The sequence below is a fragment of the Heterocephalus glaber genome, unplaced genomic scaffold (assembly GCF_053883595.1).
Source record: "Heterocephalus glaber isolate CG9 unplaced genomic scaffold, H.glaber_assembly_v1.0 deba00001608, whole genome shotgun sequence".
Lineage (NCBI taxonomy): Eukaryota > Metazoa > Chordata > Mammalia > Rodentia > Bathyergidae > Heterocephalus > Heterocephalus glaber.
Genome location: NW_028258379.1, coordinates 13,860,254 through 13,883,790, shown reverse-complemented (window position 1 = coordinate 13,883,790; position 23,537 = coordinate 13,860,254). Strand labels below are relative to the sequence as shown.

At 42.3% G+C, this 23,537-nt stretch overlaps 2 protein-coding genes across 3 annotated transcripts in view; one reads left to right on the top strand and one right to left on the bottom strand.

Moving 5' to 3' along the window:
* The window catches only part of Heatr4 (HEAT repeat containing 4), a 36,501-nt gene extending 12,964 nt beyond the window's left edge, over window positions 1-23,537 (top strand). Inside the window, 9 exon segments of the mRNA XM_021248324.1 lie at window positions 662-822; window positions 1,436-1,540; window positions 3,312-3,430; window positions 4,125-4,305; window positions 6,294-6,493; window positions 7,169-7,247; window positions 8,073-8,232; window positions 10,108-10,163; window positions 23,379-23,537. Of these exon segments, the coding sequence (XP_021103983.1) occupies window positions 662-822; window positions 1,436-1,540; window positions 3,312-3,430; window positions 4,125-4,305; window positions 6,294-6,493; window positions 7,169-7,247; window positions 8,073-8,232; window positions 10,108-10,163; window positions 23,379-23,537 (1,220 nt within the window).
* On the bottom strand, window positions 249-12,153 carry Riox1 (ribosomal oxygenase 1). Of its 2 annotated transcripts, XM_087195396.1 has the most exons (3): window positions 10,104-12,153; window positions 9,181-9,360; window positions 249-1,737 (listed from the first exon to the last, which is right to left on the bottom strand). In XM_087195396.1, exon 1 carries the CDS (start codon window positions 12,070-12,072, stop codon window positions 10,282-10,284), a length of 1,791 nt encoding a protein of 596 aa, XP_087051522.1. In that variant the 5' UTR covers window positions 12,073-12,153; the 3' UTR covers window positions 249-1,737; window positions 9,181-9,360; window positions 10,104-10,281. The 2 variants fall into 2 exon arrangements, with proteins under 2 accessions (XP_087051522.1, XP_021102326.2); XM_021246667.2 differs by lacking the exon at window positions 249-1,737 and having other exon boundaries at window positions 9,197-9,360; window positions 9,993-12,153.

Below are 23,537 nucleotides of genomic sequence, written 5' to 3'. Positions count from 1 at the left end.
AACTGGATGGACCTGGAAGACAATATATTAAGCAAAATAAGCCTGACTCAGGAAAATCAGTACCCCATATTCTGAGTCAACCTGCAGGTAGAATAGTGAATACTAGAGGCTGGGAAATAGGGGGTAAGGGAGGAGAGAGCTAAAGGGAGAATGGATTTGATCACTGTGTGCTATATGCATGCATTGAAATATCACACCAAACTCCATTAATGTGTACTATTATTACATGTTTTAAAAAATCCATAGCCTTTTTCATACAACCTGATTTTCTTTATTGAAAAGATTGAACAGTATCAAATACATTTTTAAAATTTTAAAAATCACCACCTGAGCACATCTTGCTTCCATTTTGTATAGTAACTTCCAAGGATCATTCACATGAGTTGTTGGAATTATTTGACCAAAATGGCTCCAGCCAGGTGTGGTGATGCCCGCCTATAATCCCAGCACTTGGGAGTCTGATGCAAGGGGATTGTTGCAAGTTCAAGGACAGCCTGGGGCTGCTACATAGTTCGAAGCCAGTCTGCATAGTGAGACCCTGTCTCAAAAAAACAAAACAAAACATGGCTCGGTCAGGTGATTGGCCAAAAGTGCTAACTATTCTCTCCATCTATGGGAAACATCCCCATTCTGGGCTCATTTTTTTATCCTACCATGGCAGGTAATAGTGCGGACAGCTGGGCTGCAGCTCAGTGCTTGGCTGTCAAAGGTATTGCTACTTACCCGGTAATTAAGAGGATTCTCCATCAGCTGTTTAACAAGACGCATGAAGACACTGAGAACCAGTCTTGTATCCTCCTGTGCCATCTCAGTGGAAAGACAGTATGTGCCCCTTATGGCTCAGAGAGAAAACTAAGTTTTGGGAAATAATTGGATCTTTGTGACCAGTGCATGTAAGGAATCCAAAGTGCAGGTAGTTGGGTAGGATAATCTCAAGCATAAGTAAAAGTGCACCAAATGTGGGTAAACGTGGGCGTGGAAGTGTATACAGAGAGACTTGATAACAGCTAGCTGAGAAAAGCACGAAGTAAGTTGCAAATGATTTCTAACTATACAAGAGGAATTGTGACAGCTGATAGAGGTTTACCACTGAAAACCACACAGACCTACAATTGTTTAGTTTCTTCCCTAAGAAATAGGAAACAATGATTGGAGCATAAATAAATCATCGTTGGGTAAAAATAAAGTCAGGAAGATTGTTTATGTTACTAAATCCATAGTTTCTTCCCTGATGTATGATACCAGTCAGGCAGCATGGATGGTGGAGTGCCCATCTCTTGTAAACTCACTCTGTCCTTTGTTAGGGATGGGTATCTCATGCTCTTGCGACATTAATTATGCTTGATGCCATTTATGACATAACTTCAAGACTCCAGTATCTCTAAAAGTAATCAAGACTATTGATACATTGATACAAGTTCTTCCATTTCCTCAGACCCTGATACACACCATGCTTGCTGTGGAACTGAATAGCCATCAATGGAAGGACCAGACTGTGGCCTGCTGGGCTTTCTCTAGGATCAGTGGAAATGTCTGTTTAGTAAGCTTTCTTTCTTTGCTTCCAGGAAAGAAAACCTAAGTAAGGCTGGGCTATAAGGATCCTTTCTACTTTTTCCTACTGTATAGTATCTTACGCTTGCCAAACAGAGTTCTGTCCCCACATTGCTACCTCTTACAAAGAATTACCTTCAAATGTCAACATATCCAGTGCTTCTCAGTATGGTGATAGTCCACAAACTGTAACAGAGCCACAACAAAATAAAAAAAAACTAAGGGAAGAAATTTTTAAAGAAACTTTTATAATTATTTGACATTGCCTTAATATCAATGGCTTTTATAAAAGTATCAGTCAATGATATATTTTTACCCCACTCCAGCTCTAAAGTTTCACACAGTTTAAGAAGTGTAAAGACCCAACCCAACATACCAAGTGCCTGTGCTGGTTCTCTGAGTGGTCTGCACACACAAGTATAAAACATAGTGCCAGAGCCAGGCACGATGGCACATGCATGTAAATCCTAGCACTTGGGAGGCTGAAGCAGTAGGATTGCAAATTCAAGGCCAGCCTGGGCTACATAGTGAGTTCAAGGCCAGCCTGGACTATATAGTGAAACCCTACCTATAAAAACTCCTTAAACTAAAACATAGTTCCAGCCAGGTGGACAAGTCCTGAACCACAGCACAGGCATTATCTGTGAGGGGTGTGAAATCTCACATTTGGCCAACCCAATCAGAATTTGCATTTATACACCTTTAACATCTGAATCATCACACATTCACCTCCTCAGCACTTATCACTCAGGATTACTAATTCAAAGTAAACAGACATGTAGAGGTAGCAGTGAACAAGGTAAAGATGAGGACTTCAGAGCAGAATGCTGGATTTAGGGAAGGCTATGTGTCTATGAATTGTCTCATTCATTCAGTAAACAGTTTCTGCCCCATCCTACATTGCTAGGCATCATGCTAGCATCGGGGATGCAAAGATATTATCTTCCCTTGGTAAATGTTATACATAACCTAGACGGAAGCAGCTATGAGATATGGGAACTTCCTATGGTTCCATGGGGCAGACTTCACTAAGGACATGCATTTAGAGTTAAATCCTACCGAGTAGGAAAACACTGGGCACCAGGTAGGGGTAGAGGAGAGATGTTTTAGGCAGAGAATAGCTTGCCCACATTTATACCATCACCACCTACAACTTTAGTACCATTTATCCCCCCCAAGAGAAAGACTGACAGGGTGACCAACTGTCTTGGTTTTTCCAGAGTAGTGGTCAACTTATGGCATGTGTGTTTTCTTTAAGATAAAAGATGTTAATGTATGAGTTGTTTTTTCTAAACTAAAACCTCAGGATTCAGTTTTAATTGCTGTGTTGGTACTTTGTGATAAATAAGTGGGTTCTGGGTTGCAGTTTGGGTACTCATCTCTAAAAGATTCACCATCACTGGTCCAGAACATTCAGTACTGAAATCAGCAAAGTCCTAGGCAAATCAGAATGGAATGGTCACCTTTTTAAGTATCACTTTCAAATTTTAAGTCTCTTATAGAGACTATGTTGACCCTGATGCTATACAATAGTTTAAAGGATAAGCTTAGGCAACAACTGGATTTGAGTCATGGTTCTAGGCACTCACCAGGTTAACCCTGGGCAAGTGAATCAAAGCCTTTATGTGTCATCTATGACTGGTAAGAACATTTCCCCACTGGTTTGGGAGACTAAAGGATAGGTTAAAAACACCTCGCACAAAGCCAAGTAGAACATTAACATTCAATAAATGACAGCAGATTATTATACCTATTTACAGGATATGAAACATAAGTTGATCCAGCTGATGTGGAATGACTGGAATAAGGAAGTGAGGCAAGCAGCTGCCCGTGCACTGGGGCAAATGAGCCTTGGGAAAGAGGTGCATGATACAATTAGGTAAGACCTAGTCAACATGAGAGTAACTTCTATTCTTAGAAGCAGGTAGTAGGCCTGGGATCCAGCCAGCTAGCATTTGTTGATCTCCTCTGCGTGCTCAGTATTGTGCTAGGTCCCAGTGTAAAAAGTTCAGTTCCTATAGAAACTAACAATGGGGTTAGGGGAAGCAGCATTCACTAAGTTCACTTATGTAGGGGTGATGTTTTGGGCATCTAAGGAAGTTTGAAAAATACTGCAGTTATGATGAGCAGCACAAGCAAGATACACAAGGCCTAAATAAAAATACCATATCATATTAAAAACAAATGACATAAATTATACCTGCTATAGGAAAAATGGAATATTCAGGGTGGGCTACAGAAGTAGGGCCAAGTTTCATGGAGGATGGATAAGACAGCATAGTCATTCTAGACTGTGAGCCAAATGCCAACTGAGCATCACACATGTAAGGGCAGTGGAGAGAATTTGACTGTCACAGGGGGTGCAAGATAATATTTTCCTTTATCTAGTCATCCAATACACTAGAGAGTCTAGCATATGCTAGATAGTAGGGATTCAACACAACTGAGGTCTGTGCCCAGAGAACCTTACTTTAATGGGCATGTGGCTGGATTTTATCCTGAGGGCATTGGAGGGTGGGCGGCAGGCAATGAAAATTTAAGGAAGAAAAATAAAACCAATTTGTGCTTCACAGGGTTAAACTGGCTGAAGGAAATGCCCAGGAATGCATGAAAGCACTCTCCCTGATAGGTGGGCTCAAGCTCATGACTGCCAAGCTTCTCCCAGGCTTCCTGCAGTGCTTCTCTGATGAGTTTGTAGCAGTTTGGCAGGCAGCCTGTTTGGCAGCAGGTGCCCGGCAGATCCACAACAAGATGGTGAGTCAGGGAAAAATGGTCACATCTTACCTGAATGACCAGAAGAGGGCATTACCTTCCCTTGTTGTACATAATACACTCACTGTTCTGTGGGGACACAGAATAAGAGATCAGAACTAGGAAGGTGATGGGTATATAGGCCACACCAGTCTGTACCGACCATTTAGCTCTCAGCTCCCTAGACTTCAAGACAGAACATACCTCTGAATCCTGCTCTCACCTGTTAGTGCTGATAGGCTTTAGGATCAATTCCAGTGAGTGGAGCTTCACACATAATTATTAGAAAAAATGTGACTGAAGTATTCAAAAGAAGTCTGAGACTGGGGGTGTAGCTCACCTTACCAAGCAGAAGGCCTCGAGTTCGATCCCCATCCACAACCCCCCCCCCCCCCCGCCCCCCAACACACACAGAAAGTCTGTATGGCCACAGATCTGTGGGCTGAGAAATACAGAGCAGATAATTCTGGTAATGTGTTGTATACAGGTTAGTAGTTCAGGCACCAGCTCATCTGTCACTAGAATCAACAGGTTACTTTTCAGTTCTAGCACCATTTAGAGATATGTAGTATCCCTGTTTCTAATTCATTCTTGTTCTGGTTCTCTTCATTCAACAGTGACTTTTATCTATTTATTCAAGGTGCTTGAATGCCTCCTAAATCTGATGCAGACAGATCCTTTTTGGAAAATCAAAGCTTTTGCCATTCGAGGTATTAGAGTAGTGCCCTGTTTTGTTTTGTTTTTGTTGTTTGTTTTTAGACAGTGTCTATGTAGTTTAGGCTGGTCCTGAACTATGTTGGCCTTAGACTCACAGCAGTTTTCCTGCCTCAGCCTCCTGAGTGCTGGGATTACAGGCATGCACCACTTTATCCAGCTTCAACTCAACTTTAAATAACTTCTCCTGTGCTAATCTGATGATGCCCAGAAAGTTTCTAGTATGGGAAAAGTCTACTAGGGGAGGATGATCTTAGTTTCTCAGAAGTTCCTTGCCTGAGAAAGGAGGTTTTTAGCTTTGAGTAAATTTAGGTCTAGTCAAACCTAAGGCAAAGGGCAGACAAGTCAGTCCCTGACAACAGGATTAAGGATAAGTTCCAAGTAGGTATCCACTGCTGGATATATCTTGCACTCCCCGGAGGTTTCAACTGTAGCACTCTGTTAAAGACCTGATTCAAGACTGCTAGAGCCTTTAAACTGTGCTAATTTCCCTAATTTATTTTTAGGATCTTTGGCATTGGTTCTTTTTTTGACATGGCCTTTGGCAGATCTCTAGACCCCACACCTTGACTAAGTGGGTGGTTTGTGAGCTTTTCATGCTATGACAAAATACCTGAATAAATCAACTTAAAAGGAGGAAAGATTTATTTTGGCTCACAATTTCAGTCCATGGTTGGCTGGCTCCATTGCTTTGGGGCTGTAAGAAAGAAGACTATCGTGGCAACTGGGGCGCAAACAGAGAGGAAGGGGCAAAGGGTCTAACATACCATTTAAGGGCACTCCCCACTGACCTACTTCCTCTAACCAGGCCCTACTTCTAAAGTTTCCACAACCTCCCAATAGTGCCATGACCTTTTTTTTTTTTTTTTGAGTGGAGTATTTAAGACTCAAACCCTAACAGCTGTTCTTCTAAGATATATCTCATATCTCATCCATAATTAGGCACATTAGTCTGTGGACAAAGGTGAAATCAAACATCGTCCTAGTAATCCTTTGGAAGTAATATCCCACTCTAATCTATCTCTGAAGCCTGTATGTGTGTGTAGTGCTGGGGATCAAACTCAGGGCTGCACATAGCTAGGTGAGGGCTCTACCACCGAACCCCCACCAGCCCACTACTTTCTTTGGTTTTGGTGTTTTATTTTTTATCCCTGAGATTCTAATGGTGATTAGTTAGCATCTAAAAGGAAAGCTATGGTTTGCAATAATCTACTCATGGATGCTCAGAGATCATTCCTCTTTAACAGTGGGACATGCTGCCTTCTGTATTTCCACAGCTTTGCACAGCGTTGGGACAGATTGGGGAAGTGAATCCCCAGGTGGCTGATCTCCTGCTCTGGGCTGTCCACTTTGAAGAATCACCACGCGTACGAGTGGAAGCCTGCCATAGCATCCTGGCCCTCAAACTTCAAGGGGACAGGGTCAGGGACACCTTCCTAGATGTGTTGCTTCTGGAGAACCATGAGGCTGTTCTCAAGTGAGCTCTATGTTCTCAAGTCAACTCTCTGGTGCTTGCCATGACCTCTTGGATGGCCTACTTGTTCACTGAATCTATTCCTGCTTTTCTAGGCTCCCTAGTAGGAGGTAATAGCCCACTGTGCCATTCACCTCACTACCCAAATAGGTGACAGAAAAACCAGCCCATATTAGATGGCCAAACTCATGTAGTTTGTGTACTGTGTCTAACACCCACCCCCAAGCTGGTTTTTGAGTACTGTATTCATATATTCCACTAAATTTATCAAGTACCAATTGTGACAACAGGCTTTACAGTCAAAAACTCTGGTGTTTGAATTCCAGCTCAGTCACAGAATATCATCTATGTGAGCCTGGGGAAGCACTTAAACTCTGTTGTGCCCATTCTTTTTTTTTTTTCAAGTGTCAAATGGCAGGTGATAGTCTGCAGTGACAGTAACACAGCTGCAGTGTCAATAAGATGACATTTAGTATCTATCATAAGGAAGTTCAATAAATGATGCCGATTAGTACTTCAAATATATCATTTCAAAAACTGCACAATATTCCTAAGAGGCTCAGCAAACCTGGAGTTAGGATTGGAATTTAGGATTCTTAATTCTAAGTCCTATATTTTCTACTCCTGTGCTTTCTTAAAGGACAAAGTAGAACAATCTAAAAAGTCCTCCTCTTTCAGAGAAATTTACCAAGCAATGAAGATACTCAACTTAGGAAACGAAGAAAACCAAGAAATGGTTCAGGAAGTCAAGAACAGGGTCAGTAAGTACAAAGTGTTTTCAAGAGAAAATTCAGGGCTCTCAAGAGTTCCTCGGATCCTTTTTATTCCTAAGCATATATATGCCCTTGCCCTGTCACAGAAATACTTCACAACACCAAACACAGATGTTATTGTTTGAAGATATAAAACATCTGTGCAAGTTCTTAATTTATAAAATCCTGCTAATATGAAGACAAAACCAAAAATCTAGTAGTCCTATCAAGTAACTCTCAAATTGAGGACTTAAATAAGTTGTTTTTTAAATACCATCTCTTTCCCATCCTATTTTCTCCCCACCATCCCTTAAATCCAAGTTTTTCTTTCTTTTTTGCATATGGGCATAAAGAAGGAATGAGAGATTAAACCTACCCCCTAGATTTTCTTTTTCTTTTCTTTTTTGGTACCAGGGATCAAACTCAGGACCTTGCGCTTGTGAGGCAGGTGGTGGCACCACTGAGCTAAATCCCCTGCCCACCTTCTCAATTTTTCTTAATTCCTAATGTAGGAACTTTCACCAGTGGAACTCTCTACTTGAAAGGGTTGTTCTAGTTTTTCAAAGCTGTTAATGAGATGAAGGAAAAGAACTTAAAAATGCTAATTCACAAAACCAACTTTGCACCAAGCAGGTATTTCTTAGCAGATTCCTTTCATCATGATCAAATAGCTAAGGTAAAATTTTTATTAGCAGGTGTAAAATCTCCAGCCAATATTTTAGGCATCCATATATTACCTAACACTGATAAGCATAATAATAATGTTACTTCATTAATGCTTTTTGATGATTTGCTGTCTACAACTTTTTTTAACATTTGTTTTAATCTAGATTAAATCACTAAACCAAAAGGACTTGCTGACGCAGAAAATATTCAAAATAAACAGGGTCACAAGAAAAGTGAAAGAAGCAGCAAAATGTGTTTACTCACAACCCAAAGAGGGGCAAAAACCATTGAAACTCCATACTTTTCTCCAAAAAACTTTTCAGGGTAGGTTTTCTTTTTTTTTTTTTTCTTTTTGTTACGGGGGATCAAACTTGGGTCCTTGGCTTGTGACGCAGGCAGTGGAACCACTGAGCTAAATCCCCAGCCAGGGTAGGTTTTCTAAGGGTGAATCCTATGGTTTAACTCCATTAAAAAAATTTTTTGTTTTTGGAGACAGGATCTTGCTTTGCAGCCCAAGCTGGCCTCAAATTCTGGCAATTCTCCTGTCTCAGCCTCCCAGTGCTACACCTAGCTGCCTTGACTCTTTAATAAACCTATTCCAGGATATAGATTTGAGACTTAGCAGATGGTCTCATAGGATAAGAGTCAGGAAAGACTACTTCTTCCTTTTCCTTTTCTTCTTGGTCACCATCTGCTCGGTCTTATTCTCTCACCTCCCCCCCACCATCCCCCCTCCAGTATACCAAGTTTATTCATTTGCTATGTTTGCCTCCTAGCTCTACTCAAACAGATTAAAAAGTTAAGTCAAAAAAGGACATATTAGAAAAAGCACAAGTCTCTATAAAACAAAACAAAAAACTGCAGGTGTGAGTCAGCACCAAAAAAGGCCTTAGAAGAGGGATCAGAGAGAGAGCTATCATTTTTGTGTGTGCTGTGCGGGGGACTGAACCTGGGGTTTGCACATGCCAGACAAACAATCTTTAAGCCACAACCCAGCTGCTTTTGTAATTTTTTTCTTTTTGAGACAGTGTCGCTAGGTAGTTTAGACTGGCCTTGAATTTGCAGCTGTACTCCAGCCTCAGTCTCTTGAGTGCTGGGATTACACGTGTGCACCCCCCACACCAGCCTTGTAATTTTTTAAAAAAGACTTTATAATAAAGTTCTCACCCTTAAAAACCTGGCCCTATCAGTTATGATGATAGGTTCTTAAGAGTCCTAGATACAACCTAAAAGATGAGGGTGAGAATCAAGCTGTACCAAAATAATACTTACAAAATTCGTGTGCCCAAGCGTAGCAGCAGCCTCAGGTCACTCAGCCAGCTGCCTACCAGCCACCACCCCAAACCCAGGTCTTCTGGTTCCAATTCCAAGTATTCTTTCTGGTACATCAGGGTTTCTTTTCCACCAACCATGAGAATATTCACTTGCCAGATTTGGGGAAGTTTCTTCCAACTGCCAGGAAAAAATGAGAGTGGAAAGTAACTTGAACACCAGCCTTCCCTTAGCTTGCTAAAAGTTGGTTGACTAAGACCTGTGACAGCACAACTAAGTGACAGGCTGCCCCTTTGGGAACAATGCTGGACAATAATGTAAGCAAGCACTGAACAAAAACATAATAGTGTTAAAGCTGACCCTGCTTTGAGGTTTAAGTAGTATAAAATAAGTAAATTACACCTGAAGTTACAGAAATCAGATGAGTTTCTCTTCTTTAATTTTTGCGTGTGTGGTGCTAGGGATCTAGGGATTGAACCCAGGGCTGTGTGTGCTAAATACATGCTCTACCACTGAGATTTACCCCCAGCCCCTCTCCTTTCAAGTTGATTAACATGCTTCTTTGACATCCTGCAAGCACTTCAAATTGTTTTTCACCCCTCCTGCATTTCTTCAAACCAGTCCACATAATAATCTACCTTAGAAAAGAGAAACATTCTTTGGCACTTTAATAACTCATACAAACTTATTAACAAACATGATACTGAGCCCAATCCTCTCCCCAAACTGATGAAAGAGAACTCAAATGAAAGATACAATTTCCAAATAAAAACTTCTAATGTCTTAAGCAGAGTGACAAAACCAGTGCTCACAGTACAGCCTAAGAGGAATGAAGCTGGTGCTGTGAAATGATCAAGGTCACTGATCAGAAAGAGCAGAAACAGCTCTTTTTTCTCCTCTAACTTCTGCTTTTACTTTTGTACCTAGATGAGGTGGTTCTTCCCAAAAGACTGTCTGAGGTTTGTGACATCGAAGTGATAACGGTAAATGTGACCATATTGATGGTTATCAAGGTAAGAACAGGAATTAAAAACAAAGCCAAAACGAAGGTGGTGGTAGTGTTGAATCACTACTGTCTTGTTTTCAGCAATCAACAAAAAATTAGTTTTGAGCTAGAGGCACTTTGGTGAGTAGCAGCCCCTTATCATACAGCATGGTTGCCAAGGAAAGTTGGTCCTCCACACTGTCACAGGGTAGGTCCCCTACTCTCACAAACTCTGGGTAGGAGCGAAGCAAGAATTCCATGGCATCTGCCTGCTGGGGGTATATTTCCAAGCACTTGGGTTCCTCCAGATGATAAACACGAGAATTTTCCACCGTGTAATAGAGAAACAACTGGCCCCCCTCACCTACCAGCCGAGCTATCCCATCCTGCAACATGTGGACTTCCGTTTCTGTTGTCAACTGGGCACCCACATTTACTGGTTCTCCAGCCTCCCAGCGAATTGGGAGCCCGTAAACACTTAGTGCCCTCTCCCTATCAGTCAACACAGGCGGCAGAGAATCATGGATGAAGTCTTTGGCTCGCTGGTCAGCCACAGCATCAACAGGTGCAAAATGTCCAAGGCGGGCAACCAAGACCCGTACTTTCTCCATGAAGGCAGTTCTTCGTGGATCCTTAGAATCTGAATGCTGGGCCCCCATGTAGTCCGAGAAGTCTCGGGGAAGACCCCTCCGAAACTCCACGTTTTCTTCCATTGCAGCCTGCACAGCCAGGGGCAGAATGGCCTCCAGGAAGTCGCCCCAGGTATTGCGCTGGTATGTGGACAATGTGAGGTGCAGAGAGTGCACTCCATTCTGGCATTCAGCTTGGTGAATGAAGCCCCGAGGAAAATAGAGCAAATCCCCAGGCTCCAACACGGTCTGCAGCACCGGCTCACCAAGGTCCTCCTGGCTGAAGTTGGGGCTAGATGTCAGGGCCAGTTCTTCGCCTGGGACCCGGGGTCGGTAGACACGCCAGAGTTTCCTACCTTCCAGCTGCAGCACAAAAGCTTCGATGTCGTCGTAGTGGGGTGCAAAGCCCTGCGAGTTGGGGGGCGTGAGGTAAACGTTGGAGCCTGCCATGCTTCCAAATTGCTCCTGGAGCACAGCCAAAAACTGCCATATGGTGGTGGAGAAAGCCTGAGGACAGAGGAGGCGCAAGGAGCAGCCTGCCTGGTACAACGACCACGCAGCGGCGGGCAGCGCGCGGCCCGGTGGGTTCAGGGTCTCGCGCCTCCCGTTAACATAACGCGTGGCGTCCAGGTGCTGTCCAAACTGTACCTCCTCGTTGCGCAGGATCGAGTCCAGGTCAGCAGTAGAGAAAAGGCCCTGGTAGTAGGCGTGGTCTTGCCGCCGTATCAGCACCGCTTCCCGCTCCCAAAGGCGCCGGTAGAAATGGTCTGGCGGCATAGGCGCGATGAGCCACTCAAAGAGGCACGCCGCTCGGCGCCGGCTGCTGGGTATGCGGTTCAGCTCGGCCAAGATGCGCTGAAGCGGGGAGTCCCAGGGAAGCTCCCGACCTGTGTTATCCACCTGTGGCGTGGAGTTCGCCAAGGGTTGGGGAATGCACAACAGGGCAGAGGCGTTCAGAGCGCGGGCGGGCGCAGCCGGCACCTCCACCACGCGCGCAGGCGGGGCCTCCAGCAGCTCCGGAATGGCTGCCGCACCACCAGGCCGCGCGGCCCCCAGATCGTCTGCCGTAGTCTGCACCCTCGAGTCCTCCGAGTCCACACTCGGCAGCGCCTGAGCCCTGAGCGCAGCCATGCGGGATGCGACACTTCTCCTCAGCTGCCTTCGGATCTTCCTGGGCCTCAAGGGTAGGGCCAAGACCGACCCGCTGTGTGGCGGGGGCGGGCGCCGGCGCCTCAGCCGCCCGCGCCTTAACCCAGCACTAGGCCGTAGCACCTCCATGGCCTGATGGCCTTCCACGGCTGGAGGATCCGGAGGGAGAAAGGAGCTCACGCAGGCGGCGGCGGCGGTGCACTCTGGGAAGGGGGCGCGGTCTCCAGCCGGCTCAGGGTTGGTCACGCCCATTATCCGTCCACCTGCCTCCTCCTGCTGACGACGTTCACAGAAGGTCAATTAGTTAAACTCTGGGCCCCACATTAGAGAGGAATGTTCCCTGCTAAACAAATCAACAAAGCTTCCATATTCAGAGAGCAATTTAAAAGTTAAGTTTCTGGGCACTCCAGGAGAAGGACAATCGGACACTCCTTTTTTCCTTCTATTCTGAGTATTGTGTTCTTCCTGACTTCCGCTTTTTTGAGGGCAGGACGTTCTCCAGCAGCTTCCTCCAGAGAGTGCATCATTCTTTTCAAGTAATGCCCTCAGAGAAAGTTTGAAATTCTACAGAAATACCAGGTCCAACCACTCCTTTTTACTCTGGTGATACTAACTTCACTGAATGAAGCCCTAACAAGCCCTCCATCTAACTTCCCTTCCTTTCAAATCCTTATAGCCTTCCTCTCTCTGAGTCCACACCCCAGCCCGCACCAGGGATTAAACCCAGGGAGGGCTGAGCTACATGCCCAGCCGGGTTTATTGTTTTGAGACAGGGCCTCACTAAATCCCCCAAATTGGCCTTGGATTTGCCATCCTCCTGTGCCTCAGTAGTTGGGATTCCTGGTGTGCACCACCACACCTGGCTCTGCGTACATTCTTGATAAGTGCCCTTTCCTCTTATCTGACGTTTTGTTTCATTAGCTACGACTTCTCTCTGGGAATAGACTTCTAAACCTGGGCCTTTCATTTAACAGGCAATATGACGACATAAGATAAAATAGTTGAGAACAAAGTCACTTGTTTTCTTTTCTTTTTTTTTTTTTTTTTGGTAACAGGGATCGAACTCGGGTCCTTGCGCTTGCGCAGCAGGCGGTGAAACCACTGAGCTAAATCCCTGGCCCAAGTCACTTGTTTTCATGTATCTATTGTTGCTTTATACATGAGCATTGCTTATCTTTACTTAAATTGTTTAAGATAAATTCTCAGAAATAGCATCACTGAGTCAAAGGATAAGATAATTTTTGTGATGATTAATAGGTTTTTCCAACTGCTCTTCAAATGGATTTACCAAATTGCCCTTCAAGAGTTAGTTGACTATATTTTGAGCAATTTAAAGCATATTCTTCCTTTGTTTTGTTTTGCTTTTTAAGACAGAGTCTTACTATGTAGCTCAGGCTGCCCTCAAACTCATGATCCTTCTGCCTCAACCTCCTGAGTGCTAAGAATACAGGCATGTGTGCCACCACTCCCAGCTAATTATACCCATATTAGACTACCTGGCCTCTAGTGCCTTTTCTGTGGTTCTGTTTGAGTTTACATTCCTCCCTTTCTCAGTCACACTCCTATCTAAACACTTGGCACAGCTTTTAGATTTCCCCCTACCTCTGCCTAGCATTCACCTTTTCATCTTTATTTCTTATATGGTCTATTACATGATTCTCAACTGGGTCAGGGGCCAGGCATTTAGCTCAGTGGTTCCACTGCCTGCCTCAACTGGGTGCATTTTTTCCTTCCGCAGGGGGAAGGGAGTTTTTAATATCTGGTGAGAAGAGACTAGAAGTGCTGCTAAATATCCCACAATGCAAAGGAAAACTCCCTACAGCTAACAATTATATGACTCAAAAGGTCAATAATAGTGCTAGGGCTGAGGAGCCCTATTAGCCTCCCAAATAGTCCCTCTGCTCTCTCCTATGCTAATTTATTCTACAGGAAACTGCCAGATTAATTTTCTCAAATTATGTCCCTAAACTTGTCACTATCCTAGTTGAAACCCATGTGCCCATTGACTACTCCAGGCTCCCCTACTTCATACTGGAGTCACATAATGTTATGTACTCCTTATCAGCCTAAACTCGACTGCTACAAGCTGGGCTATTTGCTGTTCTTTTCCTATATTGGTGTTCTCTCATAATGGTGTCTCTAATCATATCAGAGAAGGCCGTTTTGCAAGGTTGTGCCTGTATAGTTCTGCTCAAAGGTTCCTAGCCAAGGGGCAGAGATGGGGTTTAAACCAACTGTTATGGTTTGATCCTAGAATGTCCTCCAAAAGCTCATGTGTTGAAGACTTGGTTCCCATTGTATCAATGTTCAGAGGTGGGGCCTTGGGGAAGTGATTGGATCATGAGGCCTTTGACTCCATCAATGGATCCATTGATAGGTTCATAATTCAGTAGGCTATTTGAAGATGATGGGAACTTTAGGAGGTGGCCTAGTTGGAGGAAGTAAGTCACTAGAGTGTGTCTTTGAAAGGTATATCATGTCCTCAGCCCCTTCCTGTCTCCCCCACTCTCTTCTCCACCTTCCTCCCTCTCTCCTTCCCATATGTCATGAGGTAAGCAGCTCTGCTCCCCCATGCTCTCCTCACTGTGGCCCTCTGCCTCTCAGGGGCCCAAAGCAATGAGCCCAAGTGACCATGTACTGAAAGGATGAGCTGAATAATTCTTTCCTCCTTTAAGTTGTTTTTTCTTGTATATTTTGTCATAGCAACAGAAAGTTAACACACTAACCAATGTTCCCCCAAGTCCTGTGGCCTAGTAGAGGGGTGCAGGGTCTGGAGGAAGGGACAGCAAGAGGGGATCCCTCTTCCTAATTGACAACAAAGACTATGTGTGATGGAAGAACCCTGATACTGGATCCCTTGGGGAGATGTAGAAGAGGGCAGGTCTTATTTGTCATGCGGAAATTGAATTGTCTTTTCAAAAGAATGATTTTCACTTGGCAAAGGACACATCCTGCTGGGATCTAGGAAATGTATTTCTCTGCCTGCAAGGCTAGGGGACCCTGTGCTCAGCTGTAAGAGGGTTGTAGTTTGTCATTTCCACATCCTATGCAAATATCTCCTCCTCCCAGGCTTTCCTGTGACCTCATCCTTTTCTTTTTCCAACATCTTGTCATTTCCTCAAAGAAAGAGTCTAGTTAATATCTCTGTCCTCTGGTTTCCCCTGTGAGTGGGAGTTGCCTTTTGGAATCTGCTTATCTGTAACTTCATCACTTTCCTGTGATTCTATTTAGTTCTCACTACAAAAGGAACTATTGATAACCATATATATATATTTTATATATATAATTTAATGACTTGGAATAATTCTATTAATATAGTGTTGAATAGGAATAAAAGTAGGTGAAATGAAAATTACAGACCTATAATCCCTCAAGAGGCTGAAGCAACAGGTTCATAAGTTTGAGGCCAGTCTGGGATACATAGTGACACCCTGTCTCAAAACAAAAAACCAAAAGAATTCCAGAATGATAATGTATATGTATCTATTCATATATCCCTATGTATTACTGAATAAAGTTTGATAACCTTTGTACTACAAAATTTAACAGTGATTATTATTGAGATATTGAGAAACCCTTATACAATCTTTGGATGACAATTCATCAATATCAAAATTTTAATATCTTATACCCGGTATAGAGATCTGTCATCAGAAATTATTGGTGATAACTCAGTTTGGTCTTTCTTCCATTTTTTTGGCAGGTAACAATTAAAACAGCCTGACTCATTTGGGGATAAATGGTGTATCCCTATAATCTTAACTATTCTGGAGGTTGAGGCAGGGAGGATCAAAAGTTTCAGAACAGCTTGGGAAACTTAGTGAGACCCTGTCTCAAAATAAAAACTAAAAAGGCTGGGGATGCAGCATAGTGCAAAGGCCATGGATTCAGTCCCCAGTACAGGAAAAAAAAAATCTGACCAGTAGTAGAGTCATTTACTTTTTTAGTTTCTGAGAATTAATCCAAAACACTTTACCAAGATTTATCAAACAACTTTTAGTGATGTATGTTCATCTTTTATTTAATTGTTTCTTGTTTAACTCTGTGTATTAAACAACAAAACATTGGGAGGCTTGGGATATAGTTTAGTGGTTAAAACACTTATCCAGCATATGTGAGGCCCTGGGTTTGATTCCCAACACCATCGAGAAAAAGCTTAGGGCAAATTATAATTTTGATCACTTCATTGCATCTTTACCAATACAATATTCTCTGATAAAATGCTTTTCATGCATTATTTATTTATTTATTTTTGATACAGGGTCTCATTGTGTAGTTCAGGCTGGCCTTGAACTCTTAGCAGTTCTCCTACCTCAGTGTCCTCAGAGTAGCTGGGATTATAGATGTTTGTTTTTCATTTTGAGACAGGGTCTCTCTAAACATCCCAGGCTTGCCTTGAACTTGAGATCCTCCTGTCTCAGCCTCTTCAGTAGCTGGGATTATAGGTGTAATCCACCACTCCCAGCTTACAATACACTTAAAAAATATGTATGTCAAAATCTTGAAATCACAGATTATAGAAAATACTTGGCATATGACCTGATCAACAAAGCTAATTTTATTGTCAAACTAGTCAGTTCAATCAGGTTCCCTCTTTAAAATATATTCTCATTTTCAGAATGGTTTTTTATTTTGGGGGGGTGTGGTACCGGGGATCGAACGTGGGACCTTGCACTTCTGAGGCAGGCGCTGGAACCACTGAGCTAAATCCCCGGCCCGAGAATGGTTTTAAATTTACAGAAAAATTGAGACGATAGTAAGGGTTCTCATAAATCTTTATTTTTCCTATTATTAACATCCTCCATTGGTACAGTATGTTATTTACAATTAATGAACCAATACTGAGACATTATTATTAACTTAAGTCCATGGTTTAATTCAGACTTCCTTAGTTTTTTTTTCCAACTTCTATTCCAGAATCCCATGAAAAATACCCCATTACATTTATTTACCAGCTGTCCTTAGCAGCTCTTGCTATAACAGTTTCTCAGGCTATCCTTATTTTTGAAGACTGAGTCTTTGTTTTTTGTTTGTTACTGCTATGTTACATAGCCTGGCCTGAACACCTGGGCTGGATTGATCCTCCTGCTTCAGCTTCCTGAGTAGCTGTATATACAGGCCCATGCCATTGCAACCAGCAACTTTGAATTTTGAGGAGTCCAGTGAAATATTTTGTAGGATGTGCTCTGTGGGTTTTGTCTGATGTTTTTCTCACAATAAAACTGTGGTAATGCATTATGGAGAGGAAGACCACAGAGGTAATATGTCATTCTCATCATATTGTATCAAAGTTACATGTAGTCAACATGATTTATCACTGTTGAGATTGAACTTGGTCATCAGGCTGAGGTAGTTTGTGAGGTTTCTTCACTGTAAAGTTACTCCTTTCTCCTTTCCATTCCATACTGTACCGTGTATGTGTGTGTGTGTGTGTGTGTGTGTGTCTTTTATTGGGGATCAAACCCAGAGGTATTCTACCATTAAGAGAGGTGCTCTACCATTCAACTTTTTATTATCTTTTTTTTTTTTGGTACTGGGGATCGAACTCAGGTCCTTGTGCTTGCAAGGCAGGCGGCAGAACCACTGAGCTAAATCCCCGGCCCAATCCCCGGCTATTATTATCATTTTTTAAATTTTGAGACAGGGTCTCACTCAGTTGCCCTGGCGGAACTGAAACTTGCAATCTCTTGCTTCCCTCAGTCCTGGGATTACGGATGTGCACCACTGTGTTTGGAAGTCATTATGTATAGCTTCTGCATAAAGAGAGGGAAGGAAAGAAAGTCTCTCTCCTTGAGGATAGAGTATCTACATAAATTTTTGTTATTCTGCAAGGGAAATTTCTCTTCTCTCCTCTTTATGTTAATATTGACTAATGGATCTTTATTTTATATATTTGATTATAATTTAATACTACTTTGCTTTTATTTGTTGATCAAGTTGTTCCAGCTTTGGCCAATGGATCCTCTTTCAGTGGGTTCCTGTGTCTCTTTAACAATGGACAGTGTGTGTGTGTGTGTGTGTGTGTGTGTGTGTGTTTGTGTGTCGAGCACTTCCTTACTCAAGCACTACAAAATTTTCCATGTTCATCTTGTATACTTCCTGCCTAGTCCTAGATTTAGCCAATTTTCCAAGGGGTCCTTATTTCTTTCATTAGAGAGTGGTATTAGAAACCAAGATTTGGCCAGCACAGTGGTACATGCCTATAATCCCAGCTATTTGAGGAGAGGTTGAAGCAGGAAGGTAGCTTGAGCCAAGGAGTTCAAGGCCAGCCTGGGCAACATAGCAAGACCCCATCTCAAAAAGGCAGCCACAATAACAATGAAAATGAAGCCAAGAACTGGGTGCTGGGTATGCTCATTGCTACTTGGTGTGGTTACTTCTAGGTCATTTCAGCTGACAGGACAAGAGAAAATATGTTTGTATAATAATCATATATATATATATTTATTTTATATATAATTATCAAAATCTATGTCAAGCTAAACATGAGTTCATATAATGTCTCCGACTGTAATCTATCGCCACGTGGATCATTCTAGCCTCCTTCACTTATCTAAATTCTCACGCCAATGAAAAGAAATCTGGCTCCCACCATCTTCCATTCCTTTACATTATGGTTCAATTTCAGTGTACATATATCAGACTTAGTAACCTGAACTCCCTTGGAAAAGAATGTTATTAACTAGAGTTAATATTGCTATGTGCAATTCTTGTGGCCTTTACTCTTACAGATGCCATTCATTTGCAGTTTTACCCACCTCCTTCACTGAAGTTGTTTTGTACACTTGTAGCATGGTTGGATTCTCTTGTCCCAGTCTGAATTCCTTCCTGGGATCTCCTTCTGTGGTGGATTAACTAGTAGTCAACTTGGAATGCCCAGCTGAACTGAGTCAGCATGGTTCTGGGCATGAAAGACCCATCTGAAGATTGCTGCCAATGGCATAATAGGAGAACTGGAGGAGAACATTGTTGGCTATTGATTTTCCTGGAGAAGCTTGCCACAGCTGGTTTTCCTGATACAAACTAGGCTGTTCATGACGAGCTTGAGTCCTCATTGTTGCTAGGAATGGCTGCTGGTCTCATCAGGTAGCTCTGGTCTTCACTTTGAGTGTTGTTTCCTAGCTCCAATGTAATTCCCTCAGCCTGGTGGCAAAGACCCTTCACTCTGCCGGTGCAGGCTTTCTAGCTTCCACTATTGGCCCTTGGGCCTTCCCAGTGCAGATCCTCGATAGGGACTTAAATGAGACATTGCCATGGACTCTAGGACTCCAGCTGGTCTCATGAGAACGCTGCCACAGGCTTTAGGCCTTCAGCTGAACTCATGGGGGAGCCAGGTCCTTGGCTGGATTCTTCAGGTCTCGAGTGTGCAGACAGATCTCTTATGCTCTTCTGCATTTTTGGGTGAATATTATAAAATAATCCTATAAATTGTGTGTCCTGTATCGAATCTATTCCCTTGCAGATCCTGACTGTAACACCTTCCTTCTTAAATGAATTTTTAAAATTTTCATACATTAAGTTTCACTCTTTGTGTTGTAAATTTCAATAGGTTTTAATAATGTATAATCTCATGTATCCATGGCATCTCAGTACCATCCAGAATAACTTTACCACCATAAAAATCTATTTAATCCTTCTCTGCTCCTCCCAAACACCTGACAAACACTGATGTTTTCGCTGTCTCTGTAATTTTGCCCTTTCCAGAATGTCACATAATTGTAATCATATTTACATAGTATTTTCATGCTGGCTTCTTTGTTGTTGTTGTTTGTTTGTCTTTTGGTCCTGGGGAATCAAACTTGGGACCTTGCACTTGCAAGGCAGGTGGCAGAATGACTGAGCTAACTCCCCGGCCCTTGGCTTCTTTGAATTAGTAGTTCATTAAAGGAGATTCATGAATATCTTTTTGTGGTTAGGAGCTCATTTTCTTTTATCTCTGAATAATATTCCACTGTATAGCTGTATCAGTTTGTCCATTGACTTATTGATGGACATGCTGGATGCTTCTTAATTTTGGTTTATGAATAAAGCTTCTACACACTTTCATGTATAGATCAGACATACTTTTATCATGACTTAATTTTTCATTTCAAATATGATAGTCAAAAATATAATAAAACTAATAGAGAGGGGCCGGGGATTTAGCTCAGTGGTTCCGCTGCCTGCCTCAAAAAGCATAAGGTCCCGAGTTTGATACCTGGTACCAAACAAAACTAATAGAGCAATACACCTTGAAAGTTAAAATATTGTAATTAATATTTTAATAATCTTGGATATGGTCCTTAGGGCTGGGGGTGTAGCTCAGTGGTAGAGCATTCACATAGCATACACAAGGCCCTGGATTCAATCCCCAGCTCCTAAAAAGAAAAAAAGAGATGGTTCATTATAATTGATTTATCCATTTATTAAGTAATAAAAAGAATATAAATATGTTGTATGTTGTTTGTTGGTGTTTTTTTTGAGGCAAGGTCTCACTCCGTAGCCCATGGCCATCCTCCTGCCTCAGCCTCCCAAGTGCTAGGATTACAGGCATCCACCACCACACCTAGAAATATGTTGGTTCTTATTATTTAATTAGTAATAATGCAATAAATACATCATTGAAATTAGTAGTAAAACAAGGGATATTATAGAAGGTATGGTGTTCCTTCTGCAAGTATGTGAGTGGGCATATATTAAACTCTGGGTAGTCTTTTGAGATTAATTAAAGAATAGTCATGCATAAAAATTAGAAATAGGTATGCTGGGGATTTAGCTCAGTGGCACCATGTCTGCCTTGCAAGCTCAAGGTCCTGAGTTCGATCCCTGGTACCAAAAAAAAAATTAGAAATAGGCAGGCACCATGGTGCACCCTTGTAATCCCAGCCACTCAGTAAAGGAGGATCACAAATTTGAGGCTACCCTGGAAAACTTAAAAGAACTTGTTTGAAAAATAAATATAAATTAAAAGGCGGGGAATATAGCTCAAGGTATAGTGTTGCTTAGCACACCTGAGCTAAGCAATCTAGGTTCAATCTCTGGTGAAGAAGAAGGAGAAGGAGAAGAAGAAGAAAGAAGAGGAGGAGGAGGAAGAGAAGGAGGAAGAAGAAGAGGAAGAGGAAGAGAGAGGAAGAGGAAGAAGAAATTCCATCAAATTAATAAGACATAATAAAAATATTCCAGCCATGTGTGATGATATACACCTGTAATCCCAAAACTTTGGGAGGCTGAGGCAGGAGGATTTCAAGTTCAAGAAAGACCTTGTCTCAAAATTTAAAAATAATTTTAAAAGGACTGGGGAATATAGCTCAGTGCAAAAGTCTGTGTTCAATGTCCAGTACTTCAAAAAGAAAAAATCTAATTTGTTTAATGAAGAGGAGGATAAATATATACAAAGATAAGCTTGTTCTGTATAAACCCATATGTTCTGATAAATTATATCTTGTTTGGTTCCTGTCAAAAAAGAAAAATGAAAAAAGAAAAAGAAAAATGAAGGGTACATTTACAGTGCTGCATTATCATCAGGGAATATTTTTTTGCTAGGGATCAGTAAGAACTAAATCTTTTATACACACGATAACTAAAAAGAATTGTCCATAAACCATCTTCTGGCCCTATACATTTTATAAATTGTCCTTCTTTCACAATGACAGTTTCTTTTTCCTTTTTTTTGGTACTGGGGATCAAACTCGGGTCCTTCCGCTTGCGAGGAAGGCAGCAGAACCACTGAGCTAAATCCCCGGCCCAACCCTGTACATTTTAAAGTTACCCTTGTTTTCTCTCCCATTCCAACCTATGTCAGTGTTGGGCACCATAGAACAAGTTCTTATCAGCCTGTGGTCCTGCACTTTCATGACACATCAAAACTTTAGTATGCGTAGCGGGCAGTAGAACTCTTGAGTCAGCCTTATGTTTAGATGGCCAGTAATAACCTAACCAGTACATCCCTGGAGCCCTGGGGCCTCAGCTTGGAGGACTCATCCCTTACCTCTTGCCCTCCGCACCAGGCAAGAAATCTGTGGCACTCCCTAACAGAGCCCACACCCACCTTATACACAATATACTCTGGATACCTGAAACTCTGGAATTTCTTGTCCATTTTTGGGCTTTGGTGGGCTGAGCTGCCTTTCTCATGGGTGGGCAGCCTTGGACTAAAGGAGTGACCAATAGGTGGTTGTTTGCAAGTTTTGTGAACGTAACTTGGACATACAGTCTGGAGTGTTCACATGTGTAATTGTGAGGTCCTTAGAGTATAGGATGGAGTTGGAAATGGAGAGAGAGATGAGTGGACTACAGCTTTCCTACACTGCCCATTCTAGTAAGAAACTCCCAACAATCTCAGAACTCCAAATTCAGACCTGATCTCCTTGTCAAGCCAGGGAACAGAATTGTTTTACTCAACAGTTTGTTAGCTTGATTTATAAAACTTAAGTATTTAGTATAGTAAATTGTCTTCCATTTGTACTATTGCCCCTAGCTGAAAATTCACAGAAGCGCAAGGAGGATATCCTCCTCATTATTCCATAGATACATGGATTGAAATTAGAACTACCTACACTTCTGAGGATGCTTTAACCTAGGTGCAAGCTGAATTCTGGTCATCATCAATAGATTACATTATGGAGTTAAAATACAGCAGTGGGACCATCTTGAATAAATCCATCTCCTCAGCACATTCCAGGAATGAAAGTCTTTCTTTACTCACAGCAAAGGTGGCGCATATGAAAACAAAGATAGAAAAAAAAAATACTCTGAGAGTGGGGGGAGAATAGCCAGGTATGGTAGTACACAGCTATAATCCCAGCTACTCAGGAAGCTGAGTCAGGAAGATTGCCAGTTCAATTGCTGAGCAATTTAGTGACACCTGCCTCAAAATAAAATATAAAAAAAGTAAAATAAAATAGGGCTGAGGATGTAGCACAGCACTTCCTGTGTTCGATACTCATTCCTAGGAAAGAAAAAGAGGAATGGTCTAAACACATACCTCAGGCCCCAGCACAGGGGACTGAGCCCAAGGTCTGATGCAGGCTAGGCATGCACTCCAGTCTGAGCTACATTGTCAACTCCTTTTATTTTATTTTGAGACAAAGTCTCACTAAATTTCCCAGAATGGTTTTGAATCTCCTACCCTTCTGCCTCTCCGAGTTCTGTGTAGCTGGGATTACAAGCATGCAACCATCTTGCTTTTGCTTCTTTCTCTGAAGTCATACAAAACACAAGCTAACCCCAAGATCATGATCCAAATGGTCAAAACTTCTCAGGGGAACATATCAGGTTTCTGACTAGGGTCTTGGGAGACAGATCTTGTGCTCATAGGTTCTATCTTCTTATTCAGTTTAGTAATTCAGAGAGCTATTCTGACAAATTGTCGCTAAAGAGATATTCGCCTTGGGCCAATCTCTCAGGCAAGACCACACGTTTGACAGGTGCACTCATATGTTAATCTTTCTTTGCAGCCTGTGAAGCCACGCACACCGAATCCCTGGTTACAAAGTCCAGCCCTAGACCTAAACACACAAAACAGACGTCATTTATCACTTGTCAAAGACCTACACACTGCCCGGGAAAAAAGGATTGCTATGGGGCCTTTTGAGTCTCACACCTCAGGTCTTTAG